The sequence below is a fragment of the Tachypleus tridentatus genome, unplaced genomic scaffold (genome assembly GCF_004210375.1).
Source record: "Tachypleus tridentatus isolate NWPU-2018 unplaced genomic scaffold, ASM421037v1 Hic_cluster_1, whole genome shotgun sequence".
NCBI classification, from domain to species: Eukaryota; Metazoa; Arthropoda; class Merostomata; order Xiphosura; family Limulidae; genus Tachypleus; species Tachypleus tridentatus.
Window position 1 is genome coordinate 3,911,576 of NW_027467777.1, and position 17,968 is coordinate 3,929,543.

Below are 17,968 nucleotides of genomic sequence, written 5' to 3' on the forward strand. Positions count from 1 at the left end.
TCCAGATCCAGTTTCTCGTGTTTCTGTATCATGATGCTTTAAAATCTCATCGTTTTCTCCAATACTTGACTTATTTCCTTCTGTTATGTTATCTGTTCCCACACTGTCTGTCTGTGTTGTTGTTTCACCAAGTTCCTTCACACACACTTCAATTCTTATTCGACCTCGTTTATTTTCTTCAGGGTATTTTCCAGGACTAGTCTTTAAGTTTTCGTTTCCAGGAGCACTTAGAGCCACTTCTGATTCTTGCTTCTCATCATCACGATGGTGATATAATCCTGAGATATCATTTTCAACCAATTTTTCAGTCACATAATGTACTTCTTTTGGCACCTCTTCACTGTTGCTTGTAAGCTTCCTACTTCTTGTTTCCGTTCTCTTTTCTCGGGTCACGGTTTGCTTTATAGCATAGCCATTAGATCCTTTCTCCTTGACTGACCAAGTAATATCACTTTCCACATCTGTAATCTTTGGGTTTGGTTCTGTGGGAGTACTGTTATGGCTTGCTTCATCTTTTGTACCATCCTTAGTTAGGTCATAAGGTATTCCTTCTGAGTTATTATTCTCAATCCATTCTTCGTGATACTCGGTCACAAAGGTCATCGATCCGTCAGGTTCGTTGTTTCTGTCATTTGGTTCCTCATCAGCAGTACTTGAAACTTTCTTACTTCTCTCGGTTACTGTTTTGTAACAATGTAACTATCTTTATATCCATCTTCCTCTGATGTCAGATTGCGCTCTTGAACCAAATCTGCTCCATTCTCTACTTCTGGTCATTTTCTTTACCTTCTATAAACTTAACCATTTCGCGAATGTCATCATTAGACATATTTCTTCCATCGGAATCAAGAAGTTTTATACTGGTTTTTTCAATAACAAACTTATCATTTGTGTTTCCAGAAGACGACCCTCTGGCACTGTCCACAATAGATTGTTCTTTAACAGACTTGTCTAAACTGCTACTCTGGGCCAGTCTTTTCTGTTTTCGGTTCTTACGTTTCTCACTACTTTTTACTCGTTGTCTGTTCGGTGAAGAACCTTCTACTGTTTCTTTCTTGTTAGTTTCATCACATTCAGATATTTCTTTTATTGGTTGTGTTCCACTGTTTCTAAGGTTTTGGTTTGTAGATTGAGACTTCAGATCGACATTTTCCTTTCTATTAGAAGAAAGTCCATGGTGTTTACCCTTATTTCAGTTCGTTTCTCTCTTTTATCAATCTTGTTTTGCCTTTCATATCTTCTACATCGCTGTATTCTCCTCGGTTCCGGTATTCAAAATGGCGTCCTTTACTGTTCAAGATGTCTCGTTCTTCCGTTTCTTCGTCTTTTACTCTTGAAACCAAAATAAATAAATACATTTATTTTAAAATATTTTGATGTTACTCCAATCTTTGAATCCAAGAGAAGAAAATTAAAATCAAAGAGAATATTATGTGATACATGAAGACGAATTCGGTTACTAAATAGATGTATATCTGGTTATTATAAAGTTATATATCTGGTATTTAAATAGGAATATATCTGATTCTTAAATATTATATATTTTGCTATTAAATATATATATATGTAGTTATTAAATAAATATATATCTGGTTATTAAATAGATATATACTTGGTTATTAAATAGATATATACTTGGTTATTAAATATATATAGATATATCGTTATGAAATAGATATATCTAGCTATTAAATACATGCGTATTTGGTTATTAAATACATATATACTTGGTTATTAAATATATATATAATTCGTTATGAAATAGATATATATCTGGCTAGTAAATACATATATATACTTACAACGGACTTTGTTGTACATAAAGAGATAGTATTATATCTAGCTAGTAAATACATATATATACTTACAACGGACTTTGTTGTACATAAACAGATAGTATTATATCTAGCTAGTAAATACATATATATACTTACAACGGACTTTGTTGTACATAAACAGATAGTATTATATCTGGCTAGTAAATACATATATATACTTACAACGGACTTTGTTTATTTCCTTTAACTTCCTCTGAACCGTGACGAAAATCTGAAGTACTTCTCGTACCACCTATTACACGCCTGGTTCTCCGTTTCGAGGCTTTCCATTCCATATCAGAACAGGCTATATCTTCAGTAGCGAAATTTGTATGTTGTTCAGTTTTCAACGATGTGATAGTGTTCGAATGAATAGAACTATTACAGTCTACTGAGTATAAACATACATACAGTTACAGTTCTAGAACTATTACAGTCTACTGAGTATAAACATACATACAGTTACAGTTCTAGAACTATTACAGTTTACTGAGTATAAACATACATACAGTTACAGTTCTAGAACTATTACAGTCTACTGAGTATAAACATACATACAGTTACAGTTCTAGAACTATTACAGTCTACTGAGTATAAACATACATACAGTTACAGTTCTAGAACTATTACAGTCTACTGAGTATAAACATACATACAGTTACAGTTCTAGAACTATTAAAACAACCCAGTATAAAGTTACATACAGTTTTAGTTGTGGAACAGTTACAATCTACAAAGTATGAAGATAAATATAATTAATTATAGTTGTGGAACAATTACAGTCTACCAAGTATAAAGACAGATACATTTATAGTTACAGTCTACTAAGTAAGAAGCTACATACAACTATGGTTCAAGAAGTAATACAGTATACTGAGTATAAACCTACACACAGTTATAGTTCTAGAAGTATTACAGTCTACTTAGTATAAAGCTACATACAGTTATAGTTCTAGAAGTATTACAGTCTACTTAGTATAAAGCTACATACACTTATAGTTCTAGAAGTATTACAGTCTACTGAGTATAAACATACATACAGTTACAGTTCTAGAACTATTACAGTCTACTGAGTATAAACATACATACAGTTACAGTTCTAGAACTATTACAGTTTACTGAGTATAAACATACATACAGTTACAGTTCTAGAACTATTACAGTCTGCTGAGTATAAACATACATACAGTTACAGTTCTAGAACTATTACAGTCTACTGAGTATAAACATACATACAGTTACAGTTCTAGAACTATTACAGTCTACTGAGTATAAACATACATACAGTTACAGTTCTAGAACTATTACAGTCTACTGAGTATAAACATACATACAGTTACAGTTCTAGAACTATTACAGTCTGCTGAGTATAAACATACATACAGTTACAGTTCTAGAACTATTACAGTTTACTGAGTATAAACATACATACACTTACAGTTCTAGAACTATTACAAACAACCCAGTATAAAGTTACATACAGTTATAGTTGTGGAACAGTTACAATCTACAAAGTATGAAGATAAATATAATTATAGTTGTGGAACAATTACAGTCTACCAAGTATAAAGACAGATACATTTATAGTTACAGTCTACTAAGTAAGAAGCTACATACAATTATGGTTGTTGAACAATTACAGTCTACTAAGTGAGAAGCTACATACAACTATGGTTGTTGAACAATTAGAGCCTACTGAGTATAAACCTACATACATTTATAGTTCAAGAAGTAATACAGTATACTTAGTATAAAGCTACATACAGTTATAGTTCTAGAAGTATTACAGTCTACTTAGTATAAAGCTACATACAGTTATAGTTCTAGAAGTATTACAGTCTACTTAGTATAAACATACATACAGTTACAGTTCTAGAACTATTACAGTCTACTGAGTATAAACATACATACAGTTACAGTTCTAGAACTATTAAAACAACCCAGTATAAAGTTACATACAGTTTTAGTTGTGGAACAGTTACAATCTACAAAGTATGAAGATAAATATAATTAATTATAGTTGTGGAACAATTACAGTCTACCAAGTATAAAGAGAGATACATTTATAGTTACAGTCTACTAAGTAAGAAGCTACATACAACTATGGTTCAAGAAGTAATACAGTATACTGAGTATAAACCTACACACAGTTATAGTTCTAGAGTATTACAGTCTACTTAGTATAAAGCTACATACAGTTATAGTTCTAGAAGTATTACAGTCTACTTAGTATAAAGCTACATACACTTATAGTTCTAGAAGTATTACAGTCTACTGAGTATAAACATACATACAGTTACAGTTCTAGAACTATTACAGTCTACTGAGTATAAACATACATACAGTTACAGTTCTAGAACTATTACAGTTTACTGAGTATAAACATACATACAGTTACAGTTCTAGAACTATTACAGTCTGCTGAGTATAAACATACATACAGTTACAGTTCTAGAACTATTACAGTCTACTGAGTATAAACATACATACAGTTACAGTTCTAGAACTATTACAGTCTACTGAGTATAAACATACATACAGTTACAGTTCTAGAACTATTACAGTCTACTGAGTATAAACATACATACAGTTACAGTTCTAGAACTATTACAGTCTGCTGAGTATAAACATACATACAGTTACAGTTCTAGAACTATTACAGTCTACTGAGTATAAACATACATACAGTTACAGTTCTAGAACTATTACAGTTTACTGAGTATAAACATACATAAACTTACAGTTCTAGAACTATTACAAACAACCCAGTATAAAGTTACATACAGTTATAGTTGTGGAACAGTTACAATCTACAAAGTATGAAGATAAATATAATTATAGTTGTGGAACAATTACAGTCTACCAAGTATAAAGACAGATACATTTATAGTTACAGTCTACTAAGTAAGAAGCTACATACAATTATGGTTGTTGAACAATTACAGTCTACTAAGTGAGAAGCTACATACAACTATGGTTGTTGAACAATTAGAGCCTACTGAGTATAAACCTACATACATTTATAGTTCAAGAAGTAATACAGTATACTTAGTATAAAGCTACATACAGTTATAGTTCTAGAAGTATTACAGTCTACTTAGTATAAAGCTACATACAGTTATAGTTCTAGAAGTATTACAGTCTACTTAGTATAAAGCTACATACAGTTATAGTTCTAGAAGTATTACAGTCTACTTAGTATAAAGCTACATACAGTTATAGTTCTAGAAGTATTACAGTCTACTTAGTATAAAGCTACATGCAGTTATAGTTCTAGAAGTATTACAGTCTACTTAGTATAAACCTACATACATTTATAGTTCAAGAAGTAATACAGTATACTTAGTATAAAGCTACATACAGTTATAGTTCTAGAAGTATTACAGTCTACTTAGTATAAAGCTACATACAACTATGGTTGTTGAACAATTAGAGCCTACTGAGTATAAACCTACATACATTTATAGTTCAAGAAGTAATACAGTATACTTAGTATAAAGCTACATACAGTTATAGTTCTAGAAGTATTACACTCTACTTAGTATAAAACTACATACAGTTATAGTTCTAGAAGTATTACAGTCTACTTAGTATAAAACTACATACAGTTATAGTTCTAGAAGTATTACAGTCTACTTAGTATAAAACTACATACAGTTATAGTTCTAGAAGTATCACAGTCTACTTAGTATAAAGCTACATACAGTTATAGTTCTAGAAGTATTACAGTCTACTTAGTATAAAGCTACATACAGTTATAGTTCTAGAAGTATTACAGTCTACTCAGTATAAAGCTACATACAGTTATAGTTCTAGAAGTATTACAGTCTACTTAGTATAAAGCTACATACAGTTATAGTTCTAGAAGTATTACAGCCTACTTAGTATAAAGCTACATACAGTTATAGTTCTAGAAGTATTACAGTCTACTTAGTATAAAGCTACATGCAGTTATAGTTCTAGAAGTATTACAGTCTACTTAGTATAAAGCTACATACAGTTATAGTTCTAGAAGTATTACAGTCTACTTAGTATAAAGCTACATACAGTTATAGTTCTAGAAGTATCACAGTCTACTTAGTATAAAGCTACATACAGTTATAGTTCTAGAAGTATTACAGTCTACTTAGTATAAAGCTACATACAGTTATAGTTCTAGAAGTATTACAGTCTACTTAGTATAAAGCTACATACAGTTATAGTTCTAGAAGTATTACAGTCTACTTAGTATAAAGCTACATACAGTTATAGTTCTAGAAGTATTACAGTCTACTTAGTATAAAGCTACATACAGTTATAGTTCTAGAAGTATTACAGTCTACTTAGTATAAAGCTACATACAGTTATAGTTCTAGAAGTATTACAGTCTACTTAGTGTAATCATACATACAGTTATAGTTCCAGAAGTATTACAGTCTACTTAGTATAAAGCTACATACAGTTATAGTTCTAGAAGTATTACAGTCTACTTAGTATAAAACTACATACGTTTATAGTTCAAGAAGTATTACAGTCTACTTAGTATAAAGCTACATACAGTTATAGTTCTAGAAGTATTACAGTCTACTTAGTATAAAGTTACATACAGTTAGAGTTCTAGAAGTATCACAGTCTACTTAGTATAAAGCTGCATACAGTTATAGTTCTAGAAGTATTACAGTCTACTTAGTATAAAGCTACATACAGTTATAGTTCTAGAAGTATTACAGTCTACTTAGTATAAAGCTACATACAGTTATAGTTCTAGAAGTAATACAGTCTACTTAGTATAAAGCTACATACAGTTATAGTTCTAGAAGTATTACAGTCTACTTAGTATAAAGCTACATACAGTTATAGTTCTAGAAGTATTACACTCTACTTAGTATAAAGCTACATAGAGTTATAGTTCTAGAAGTAATACAGTCTACTTAGTACAAAGCTACATACAGTTATAGTTCTAGAAGTAATACAGTCTACTTAGTATAAAACTACATACAGTTGTTGTTACACACCTGTACTTCTGTGACTTTTATTGTGTGTTTTATCTTCTCCACTTTCTTCTTCTGGTGAACAGTTAGGGTTACCAATGTAACTTCCTTCTTTCAAGTAGATCTCAGGTTCAGAAACCTTCAAGGTCAAAATTCCATCCATAAAGGTATATATAAGGTATATAAAAGGTATATATAAGAAAGCGATTTCAATCTCTATTTCATTTGTTCATTACTGCTACTTTAACTAGTTCGTTGTTATAAAACCTTTAACTGTTTTCAACTAGCGATCTAAACAATCTATTAATATTAAGAAAGTAATGTTATCGTTTATTGTTGTTTCCAGATACCATTACCAGCGATTCAGATTTGAAGCGACCAATCGAAATCGACAATAAATCTTCTCGCATAGCTATCAGAACGACTGCAATATGGGCAGTTTGGCTTCAACTTCTGAGAGAACAATCGATGCCAAAAAACACGAAAGGGAAAAAAAATTAAAACTCAATTTGAGTAAAAGCGAAGAACATCGATTAGAGTCACTATGACGCAACAGCTTACCCTGTATTATACCGATAAAACCAGGAGATATGACAACAGCTTATCCTGTATTATACTGATAAAACCAGGAGACATGACAACAGCTTACCCTGTATTATACCGATAAAACCAGGAGATATGACAACAGCTTATCCTGTATTATACCGATAAAACCAGGAGATATGACAACAGCTTATCCTGTATTATACCGATAAAACCAGGAGATATGACAACAGCTTACCCTGTATTATACCGATAAAACCAGGAGATATGACAACAGCTTACCCTGTATTATACCGATAAAACCAGGCGATATGACAACAGCTTACCCTGTATTATACCGATAAAACCAGGAGATATGAGAACAGCTTACCCTGTATTATACCGATAAAACCAGGCGATATGAGTTATAGAACTACAAACAAAAGAACCTCTGGTTCTGATGAAAACTCAGGAGATATGAGTTACAGAACTATAAACAGAAGAACCTCTGATTCTGATAAAAACAAGAGACATGAGTTATAAACAACTATATGGTTTTATACAGGATATTAAACCTGTACTGACAATGGTTTCACATAGGATCTTAAACCTATAGCAACTGTGGTTTTATACAGGATCTTAAACCTATAGCAACTGTGGTTTTATACAGGATATTAAACCTATAGCAACTGTGGTTTTATACAGGATATTAAACCTATAGCAACTGTGGTTTTATACAGGATCTTAAACCTATAGCAACTGTGGTTTTATACAGGATATTAAACCTATAGCAACTGTGGTTTTATACAGGATTTTAAACCTATAGCAACTGTGGTTTTATACAGAATATTAAACCTATAGCAACTGTGGTTTTATACAGAATATTAAACCTATACCAACAATAGTTTCGTACAGAATATTAAACCTATAACAACAATGGTTTCGTACAGAATATTAAACCTATACCAACAATGGTTTCGTACAGAATATTTAAGCTATACCAACAATGGTTTCGTACAGAATATTAAACCTATACCAACAATGGTTTCGTACAGAATATTAAACCTATACCAACAATGGTTCCTTACAGAATATTAAACCTATACCAACAATGGTTTCGTACAGAATATTAAACCTATACCAACAATGGTTTCGTACAGAATATTAAACCTATACCAACAATGGTTTCGTACAGAATATTAAACCTATACCAACAATGGTTTCGTACAGAATATTAAACGTATACCAACAATGGTTTCGTACAGAATATTAAACCTATAACAACAATGGTTTCGTACAGAATATTAAACCTATACCAACAATGGTTTCGTACAGAATATTAAACCTATAACAACAATGGTTTCGTACAGAATATTAAACCTATACCAACAATGGTTTCGTACAGAATATTAAACCTATACCATCAATGGTATCGTACAGAATATTAAACCTATAACAACAATGGTTTCGTACAGAATATTAAACCTATACCAACAATGGTTTCGTACAGAATATTAAACCTATACCAACAATGGTTTCGTACAGAATATTAAACCTATAACAACAATGGTTTCGTACAGAATATTAAACCTATACCAACAATGGTATCGTACAGAATATTAAACCTATACCAACAATGGTTTCGTACAGAATATTAAATCTATACCAACAATGGTTTCGTACAGAATATTAAACGTATACTAACAATGGTTTCGTATAGAATATTAAACCTATACCAACAATGGTTTCGTACAGAATATTAAACCTATACCAGCAATGGTTTTGTACAGAATATTAAACCTATACCAACATTCTGAATATAGCTGAACAACTATATTTACACACTGCGAACTATTTTACTACAGAGAGACTTCATTTGTAAGTTGTTTTTTTTAGTTTATTTTACTTTTAGTTTTGTCAACCGAGCCTCATGTGTTATTAAAATGTGCTTCAAATGTTCCAGTTTTGTCTTTGTACTTAATATGAGCTCATTACTATAGTTATTAAGGGCTGATATAAGACTGTAAAATTCTGTGAGTTACTGGACCAGGCCGAATACGTTAGGAAAATTACGTCTATGATTATCAGAGATATCTCTACAGTTAAATTTAACTATGACCCCTTACACATTCATATATCCAGTAATACCAAAATGTCTTAGTTTCATGACATTAATATACCCAGTAATACCAAAATGTCTTAGTTTCATGACATTCATATACCCAGTAATACCAAAATGTCTTAGTTTCATGACATTCATATACTCAGGAATACCAAAATGTCTTAGTTTCATGACATTCATATACTCAGGAATACGAAAATGCTTTAGTTACATGACCTTGAGATGTCACTTGTTAGTTTTGTAAAGAACCAATACTTTTCTTTCATATGTTACTTCAAATGTCATCTGTTACATAGAAGGCTAAGGTTCATGTTCCTGAGTTTTGCTAACTATTACACAACAGGTTAACGTTTATGTTACTGACTTTTGTAAGCTGTCACACAGAAAACCAGAGAGAAAAAAACACAACAAATAATAAATAACAAACAATTAAAGAAATATATATATATATATAAAATAAAACTTACTACTGGTGGCATATAATATTTGGCTTTCAAATCTTTTTCTTGCTGAGGAGTTACCTGGAAGAACAGACAAGTAAAATTATTTTACTAAAAAAAACCTTTTTTTACCGTATAGGAATTAGTACTGAGACACAAGTGTATTGGTATAAAACATGCAAGAAGACTGGTAGTTAACACTAGGGGTTTGAAACAATAATTCATCAGAAAAATATTTCTTAAAAAATACATCTTTTCTAATTCTTGTTATATAATCGAATATACATTCAACGTTTCATACGGTTGATTTATCAAAGATAATAACAGAATAATACAAACAATGCTTTTATTGAACAAATGAATTATTTTTACAACATATAAATATAATTATATATAAATATAACAATAGTTTTACTAAACACTGTTGACACTAACAATATAGGACCTATATCATAAAAATAGTTTCACTGAACAATAACAAATCTACTTATAAAACAACACTAACCTGTGTGAAATTCCGTCCGACACTTCTTAAGAAAACGTAATTTTCAGGAACAACGTCGAAGCCTAATTGACTACTAATAATCTTCCTTAAGTCGGTGAGTCGAGCTGATGCTAACACTCTGTCATAACAGATAGTATAGAAATCATCACACATTCAACATCTGAGTATGATGCTTTTTATGTTAGGAAAACTTGCATCATTAGAATAGATTTATAACAGAATAAATTCTACTATTTAATGGTATAGTGAAAGCATTTTACTCTCTGTAGCTGTCCTGGTTCTATGGGCACTTATAATAACTAATAAAAATAACTTGACTAGGTTCTACATCCAATGATGTTTCACTGCTATTGGTACACTGGTGATTTGTTCCTTACTGAACAGGTTCTACATCCAAAGATGTTTCGCTGTTATTGGTACACTGGTGATTTGTTCCTTACTGAACAGGTCCTACATCTAAAGATGTTTCACTGTTATTGGTACATTGGTTATTTGTTCCTTACTGGACATGTTCTACATCTAAAGTTGTTTCTCTGTTATTGGTACACTGGTGATTTGTTCATTACTGAACAGCTTCTACATGTAAAGTTGATTCACTGTTATTGGTACACTGGTGATTTGTTTATTACTGAACAGGTTTTACATCTAAAGTTGTTTCTCTGTTATTGGTACACTGGTGATTTGTTTATTACTGAACAGGTTTTACATCTAAAGTTGTTTCTCTGTTATTGGTACACTGATGATTTGTTTATTACTGAACATGTTCTACATCTAAAGTTGTTTCTCTGTTATTGGTACACTGGTGATTTGTTTATTACTGAACATGTTCTACATCTAAAGTTGTTTCACTGTACACAGATGGTACACTGGTGATTTGTTTATTACTGAACAGGTTATACATCTAAAGATGTTTCACTGTTATTGGTACACTGGTGATTTGTTCCTTACTGAACAGGTTCTACATCTAAAGATGTTACTCTGATACTGGTACACTGGTGATTTGTTCATTACTGGACATGTTCTACATCTAAAGATGTTTCTCTGTTATTGGTACACTGGTGATTTGTTCCTTACTGAACAGGTCCTACATCTAAAGATGTTTCACTGTTATTGGTACATTGGTTATTTGTTCCTTACTGGACATGTTCTACTTCTAAAGTTGTTTCTCTGTTATTGGTACACTGGTGATTTGTTCATTACTGAACAGCTTCTACATGTAAAGTTGATTCACTGTTATTGGTACACTGGTGATTTGTTTATTACTGAACAGGTTTTACATCTAAAGTTGTTTCTCTGTTATTGGTACACTGATGATTTGTTTATTACTGAACATGTTCTACATCTAAAGTTGATTCACTGTTATTGGTACACTGGTGATTTGTTAATTACTGAACAGGTTTTACATCTAAAGTTGTTTCTCTGTTATTGGTACACTGATGATTTGTTTATTACTGAACATGTTCTACATCTAAAGTAGTTTCTCTGTTATTGGTACACTGGTGATTTGTTTATTACTGAACATGTTCTACATCTAAAGTTGTTTCACTGTACACAGATGGTACACTGGTGATTTGTTTATTACTGAACAGGTTATACATCTAAAGATGTTTCACTGTTATTGGTACACTGGTGATTTGTTTATTACTGAACAGGTTCTACATCTAAAGATGTTTCACTGTTATTGGTACACTGGTGATTTGTTCCTTACTGAACAGGTTCTACATCTAAAGATGTTACTCTGATACTGGTACACTGGTGATTTGTTCATTACTGGACATGTTCTACATCTAAAGATGTTTCTCTGATTCTGGTACATTCATTATTTGTTTCATACTCGATAGTTAATAATTATGTAAATAAGTACAGTTAACAATTATGTAAATAAGTACAGTTAATAAAGATCCGTGATGATGAGAAAACCCACTTGTATAGAAATATATATGTAAGAACAGCTGGTTTGAATAGAGAAAACTCTATGTAGAGGAGCGAACAACGTTTCGCCCTTCTTCGGTCATCGTTAGATTCACAAAGAAAGAAAGGGGTAACTGACCGATAGCTGACCACATGTTTGAAAGGGGTTGTGTAACTGAGTCTAGGAATGTAGAGGACGTGCTTAAATGTTGGATACATTTATTAATATATATATAAAGGTGTTCCTTTATATTGGTTTATTTGGGCTTGAGTTGTTGTATAAGTAAGGCTTCTTTAATTTTGCGTTTGTTTATGTTTCTTTCTTTATTTAGTATTTGAGTGTTTTCTATGGTTATGTTGTAATTGACTTGCAGTGTTCGAAAACGTGTGAAGGTGACCACTAGTTTCCCAGTAACTCACATATCTTATGTATTACTGTTACACAAAATAATATACCACTAGTTTCCCAGTAACTCACATTCCTTATGTATTACTGTTACATAAAATAATATACCACTAGTTTCCCAGTAACCCACACATCTTATGTACTACTGTTACTAAAAATAATATACCACTAGTTTCCCAGTAACCCACATACCTTATATATTACTGTTACATAAAATAATATACCACTAGTTTCCCAGTAACTGACATACTTTCTGTATTACTGTTACATAAAGTAATATACCACTAGTTTCCCAGTAACTCACATACCTTATATATTACTGTTATATAAAATAATAATCACTAGTTTCCCAGTAACTCACATACCTTATGTATTACTGTTACATAGAATAATATACCACTAGTTTCTCAGTAACTCACATACCTTATGTATTACTGTTACATAAAATAATATACCACTAGTTTCCCAGTAATCCACATAACTTATGTATTACTGTTACATAAAATAATATACCACTAGTTTCCCAGAGACTCACATACCTTATGTATTACTGTTACATAAAATAATATACCACTAGTTTCTCAGTAACTCACATACCTTATGTATTACTGTTACATAAAATAATATACCACTAGTTTCTCAGTAACTCACATACCTTATGTATTACTGATACATAAAATAATATACCATTAGTTTCCCAGTAATCCACATAACTTATGTATTACTGTTACATAAAATAATATACCACTAGTTTCCCAGAGACTCACATAACTTATGTATTACTGTTACATAAAATAATATACCACTAGTTTCCCAGTAACCCACATACCTTATATATTACTGTTACATAAAATAATATACCACTAGTTTCCCAGTAACTCACTTTCCTTATGTATTACTGTTACATAAAGTAATATAGCACTAGTTTCCCAGTAACCCACATACCTTATATATTACTGTTACATAAAATAATATACCACTAGTTTCCCAGTAACTCACTTTCCTTATGTATTACTGTTACATAAAATAATATACCACTAGCTTCCCAGTAACCCACATATCTTATGTACTACTGTTACTAAAAATAATATACCACTAGTTTCCCAGTAACTGACATACGTTCTGTATTACTGTTACATAAAGTAATATACCACTAGTTTCCCAGTAACTCACATACCTTATATATTACTGTTACATAAAATAATAATCACTAGTTTTCCAGTAACCCACATACCTTATGTATTGCTATTACTAAAAATAATATACCACCAGTTTCCCAGAGACTCACATACCTTATGTATTTCTGTTACATAAAATAATATACCACTAGTTTCCCAGTAACCCACATAACTTATGTATTACTGTTACATAAAATAATATACCACTAGTTTCCCAGTAACCCACATAACTTATGTATTACTGTTACATAAAATAATATACCACTAGTTTCCCAGTAACTCACATACCTTATGTATTACTGTTACATAAAATAATATACCACTAGTTTCCCAGTAACCCACATAACTTATGTATTACTGTTACATAAAATAATATACCAATAGTTTCCCAGTAACTCACATACCTTATGTATTACTGTTACATAGAATAATATACAACTAGTTTCCCAGTAACCCACACATCTTATGTACTACTGTTACTAAAAATAATATACCACTAGTTTCCCAGTAACCCACATACCTTATGTATTACTGTTACATAAAGTAATATAGCACTAGTTTCCCAGTAACCCACATACCTTATATATTACTGTTACCTAAAATAATATACCATTAGTTTCCCAGTAACTCACTTTCCTTATGTATTACTGTTACATAAAATAATAATCACTAGTTTTCCAGTAACCCACATACCTTATGTATTGCTGTTACTAAAAATAATATACCACTAGTTTCCCAGTAACTCACATACCTTATGTATTTCTGTTACATAAAATAATATACCACTAGTTTCCCAGTAACCCACATAACTTATGTATTACTGTTACATAAAATAATATACCACTAGTTTCCCAGTAACCCACATAACTTATGTATTACTGTTACATAAAATAATATACCACTAGTTTCCCAGTAACTCACATACCTTATGTATTACTGTTACATAAAATAATATACCACTAGTTTCTCAGTAACTCACATACCTTATGTATTACTGTTACATAAAATAATATACCACTAGTTTCTCAGTAACTCACATACCTTATGTATTACTGTTACATAAAATAATATACCACTAGTTTCCCAGTAATCCACGTAACTTATGTATTACTGTTACATAAAATAATATACCACTAGTTTCCCAGACACTCACATTCCTTATGTATTACTGTTACATCAAATAATATACCACTAGTTTCCCAGTAACCCACATAACTTATGTATTACTGTTACATAAAATAATATACCACTAGTTTCCCAGTAACCCACATACCTTATGTATTACTGTTACATAAAGTAATATAGCACTAGTTTCCCAGTAACCCACATACCTTATGTATTACTGTTACATAAAATAATATACCACTAGTTTCCCAGTAACTCACTTTCCTTATGTATTACTGTTACATAAAATAATATACCACTAGCTTCCCAGTAACCCACATATCTTATGTACTACTGTTACTAAAAATAATATACCACTAGTTTCCCAGTAACTGACATACGTTCTGTATTACTGTTACATAAAGTAATATACCACTAGTTTCCCAGTAACTCACATACCTTATATATTACTGTTACATAAAATAATAATCACTAGTTTTCCAGTAACCCACATACCTTATGTATTGCTGTTACTAAAAATAATATACCACCAGTTTCCCAGAGACTCACATACCTTATGTATTTCTGTTACATAAAATAATATACCACCAGTTTCCCAGTAACCCACATAACTTATGTATTACTGTTACATAAAATAATATACCACTAGTTTCCCAGTAACCCACATAACTTATGTATTACTGTTACATAAAATAATATACCACTAGTTTCCCAGTAACTCACATACCTTATGTATTACTGTTACATAAAATAATATACCACTAGTTTCCCAGTAACCCACATAACTTATGTATTACTGTTACATAAAATAATATACCACTAGTTTCCCAGTAACTCACATACCTTATGTATTACTGTTACATCAAATAATATACCACTAGTTTCCCAGTAACTCACATATCTTATGTATTGCTGTTACATAAAATAATATACCACTAGTTTCCCAGTAACTCACATACCTTATGTATTACTGTTACATAAAATAATATACCACTAGTTTCCCAGTAACCCACATACCTTATGTATTACTGTTACATAAAATAATATACCACTATTTCCCAGTAACCCACATACCTTATGTATTACTGTTACATAAATTAATAAACCACTAGTTTCCCAGTAACCCACATAACTTATGTATTACTGTTACATAAAATAATATACCACTAGTTTTCCAGTAACCCACATAACTTATGTATTACTGTTACATAAAATAATATACCACTAGTTTCCCAGTAACTCACATACCTTATGTATTACTGTTACATAAAATAATATACCACTAGTTTCCCAGTAACTCACATATCTTATGTATTACTGTTACATAAAATAATATACCACTAGTTTCCCAGTAACCCACATACCTTATGTATTACTGTTACATAAAATAATATACCACTAGTTTCCCAGTAACTCACATACCTTATGTATTACTGTTACATAAAATAATATACCACTAGTTTCCCAGTAACTCACATTCCTTATGTATTACTGTTACATAAAATAATATACCACTAGTTTCCCAGTAACCCACATACCTTATGTATTACTGTTACATAAAATAATATACCACTGGTTTCCCAGTAACTCACATACCTTATGTATTACTGTTACATAAAATAATATACCACTAGTTTCCCAGTAACTCACATACCTTATGTATTACTGTTACTAAAAATAATATACCACTAGTTTCCCAGTAACCCACATACCTTATGTATTACTGTTACATAAAATAATATACCACTAGTTTCCCAGTAACCCACATACCTTATGTATTACTGTTACATAAAATAATATACCACTAGTTTCCCAGTAATATACCACTGGTTTCCCAGTAACCCACATATTATATATTACTGTTACATAAAATAATATACCACTAGTTTCCCAGTAACCCACATACCTTATGTATTACTGTTACATAAAATAATATACCACTAGTTTCCCAGTAACTCACATACCTTATGTATTACTGTTACATAAAATAATATACCACTAGTTTCCCAGTAACTCCACATACCTTATGTATTACTGTTACATAAAATAATATACCACTCGTTTCCCAGTAACCCACATACCTTATGTATTACTGTTACATAAAATAATATACCACTAGTTTCCCAGTAACCCACATACCTTATGTATTACTGTTACATAAAATAATATACCACTAGTTTCCCAGTAACTCACATACCTTATGTATTACTGTTACATAAAATAATATACCACTAGTTTCCCAGTAACTCACATATGTATTACTGTTACATAAAATAATATACCACTAGTTTCCCAGTAACCCACATACCTTATATTATTACTGTTACATAAAATAATATACCACTAGTTTCCCAGTAACTCACATACCTTATGTATTACTGTTACATAAAAATAATATACCACTAGTTTCCCAGTAACTCACATACCTTATGTATTACTGTTACATAAAATAATATACCACTAGTTTCCCAGTAACCCACATACCTTATGTATTACTGTTACATAAAATAATATACCACTAGTTTCCCAGTAACTCACATACCTTATGTATTACTGTTACATAAAATAATATACCACTAGTTTCCCAGTAACTCCACATACCTTATGTATTACTGTTACATAAAATAATATACCACTAGTTTCCCAGTAACCCACATACCTTATGTATTACTGTTACTAAAAATAATATACCACTAGTTTCCCAGTAACTCACATACCTTATGTATTACTGTTACATAAAATAATATACCACTAGTTTCCCAGTAACCCACATACCTTATGTATTACTGTTACATAAAATAATATACCACTAGTTTCCCAGTAACTCACATACCTTATGTATTACTGTTACATAAAATAATATACCACTAGTTTCCCAGTAACACACATACCTTATGTATTGCTGTTAGTAAAAATAATATACCACTTGTTTCCCAGTAACCCACATACCTTATGTATTACTGTTACATAAA

The 17,968-nt window shown here is 30.9% G+C and overlaps 1 protein-coding gene across 1 annotated transcript; it reads right to left on the minus strand.

Annotated features, from left to right (window-relative positions):
* Positions 1-763: 763 nt before the first annotated feature.
* On the minus strand, positions 764-10,529 carry LOC143242000 (uncharacterized). Its single transcript, XM_076485343.1, has 5 exons — positions 10,377-10,529; positions 9,899-9,952; positions 6,812-6,926; positions 2,001-2,130; positions 764-1,157 (listed from the first exon to the last, which is right to left on the minus strand). Exons 1-5 carry the CDS (start codon positions 10,527-10,529, stop codon positions 764-766), a joined length of 846 nt encoding a protein of 281 aa, XP_076341458.1.
* Between the last annotated feature and the right edge of the window lie 7,439 nt (positions 10,530-17,968).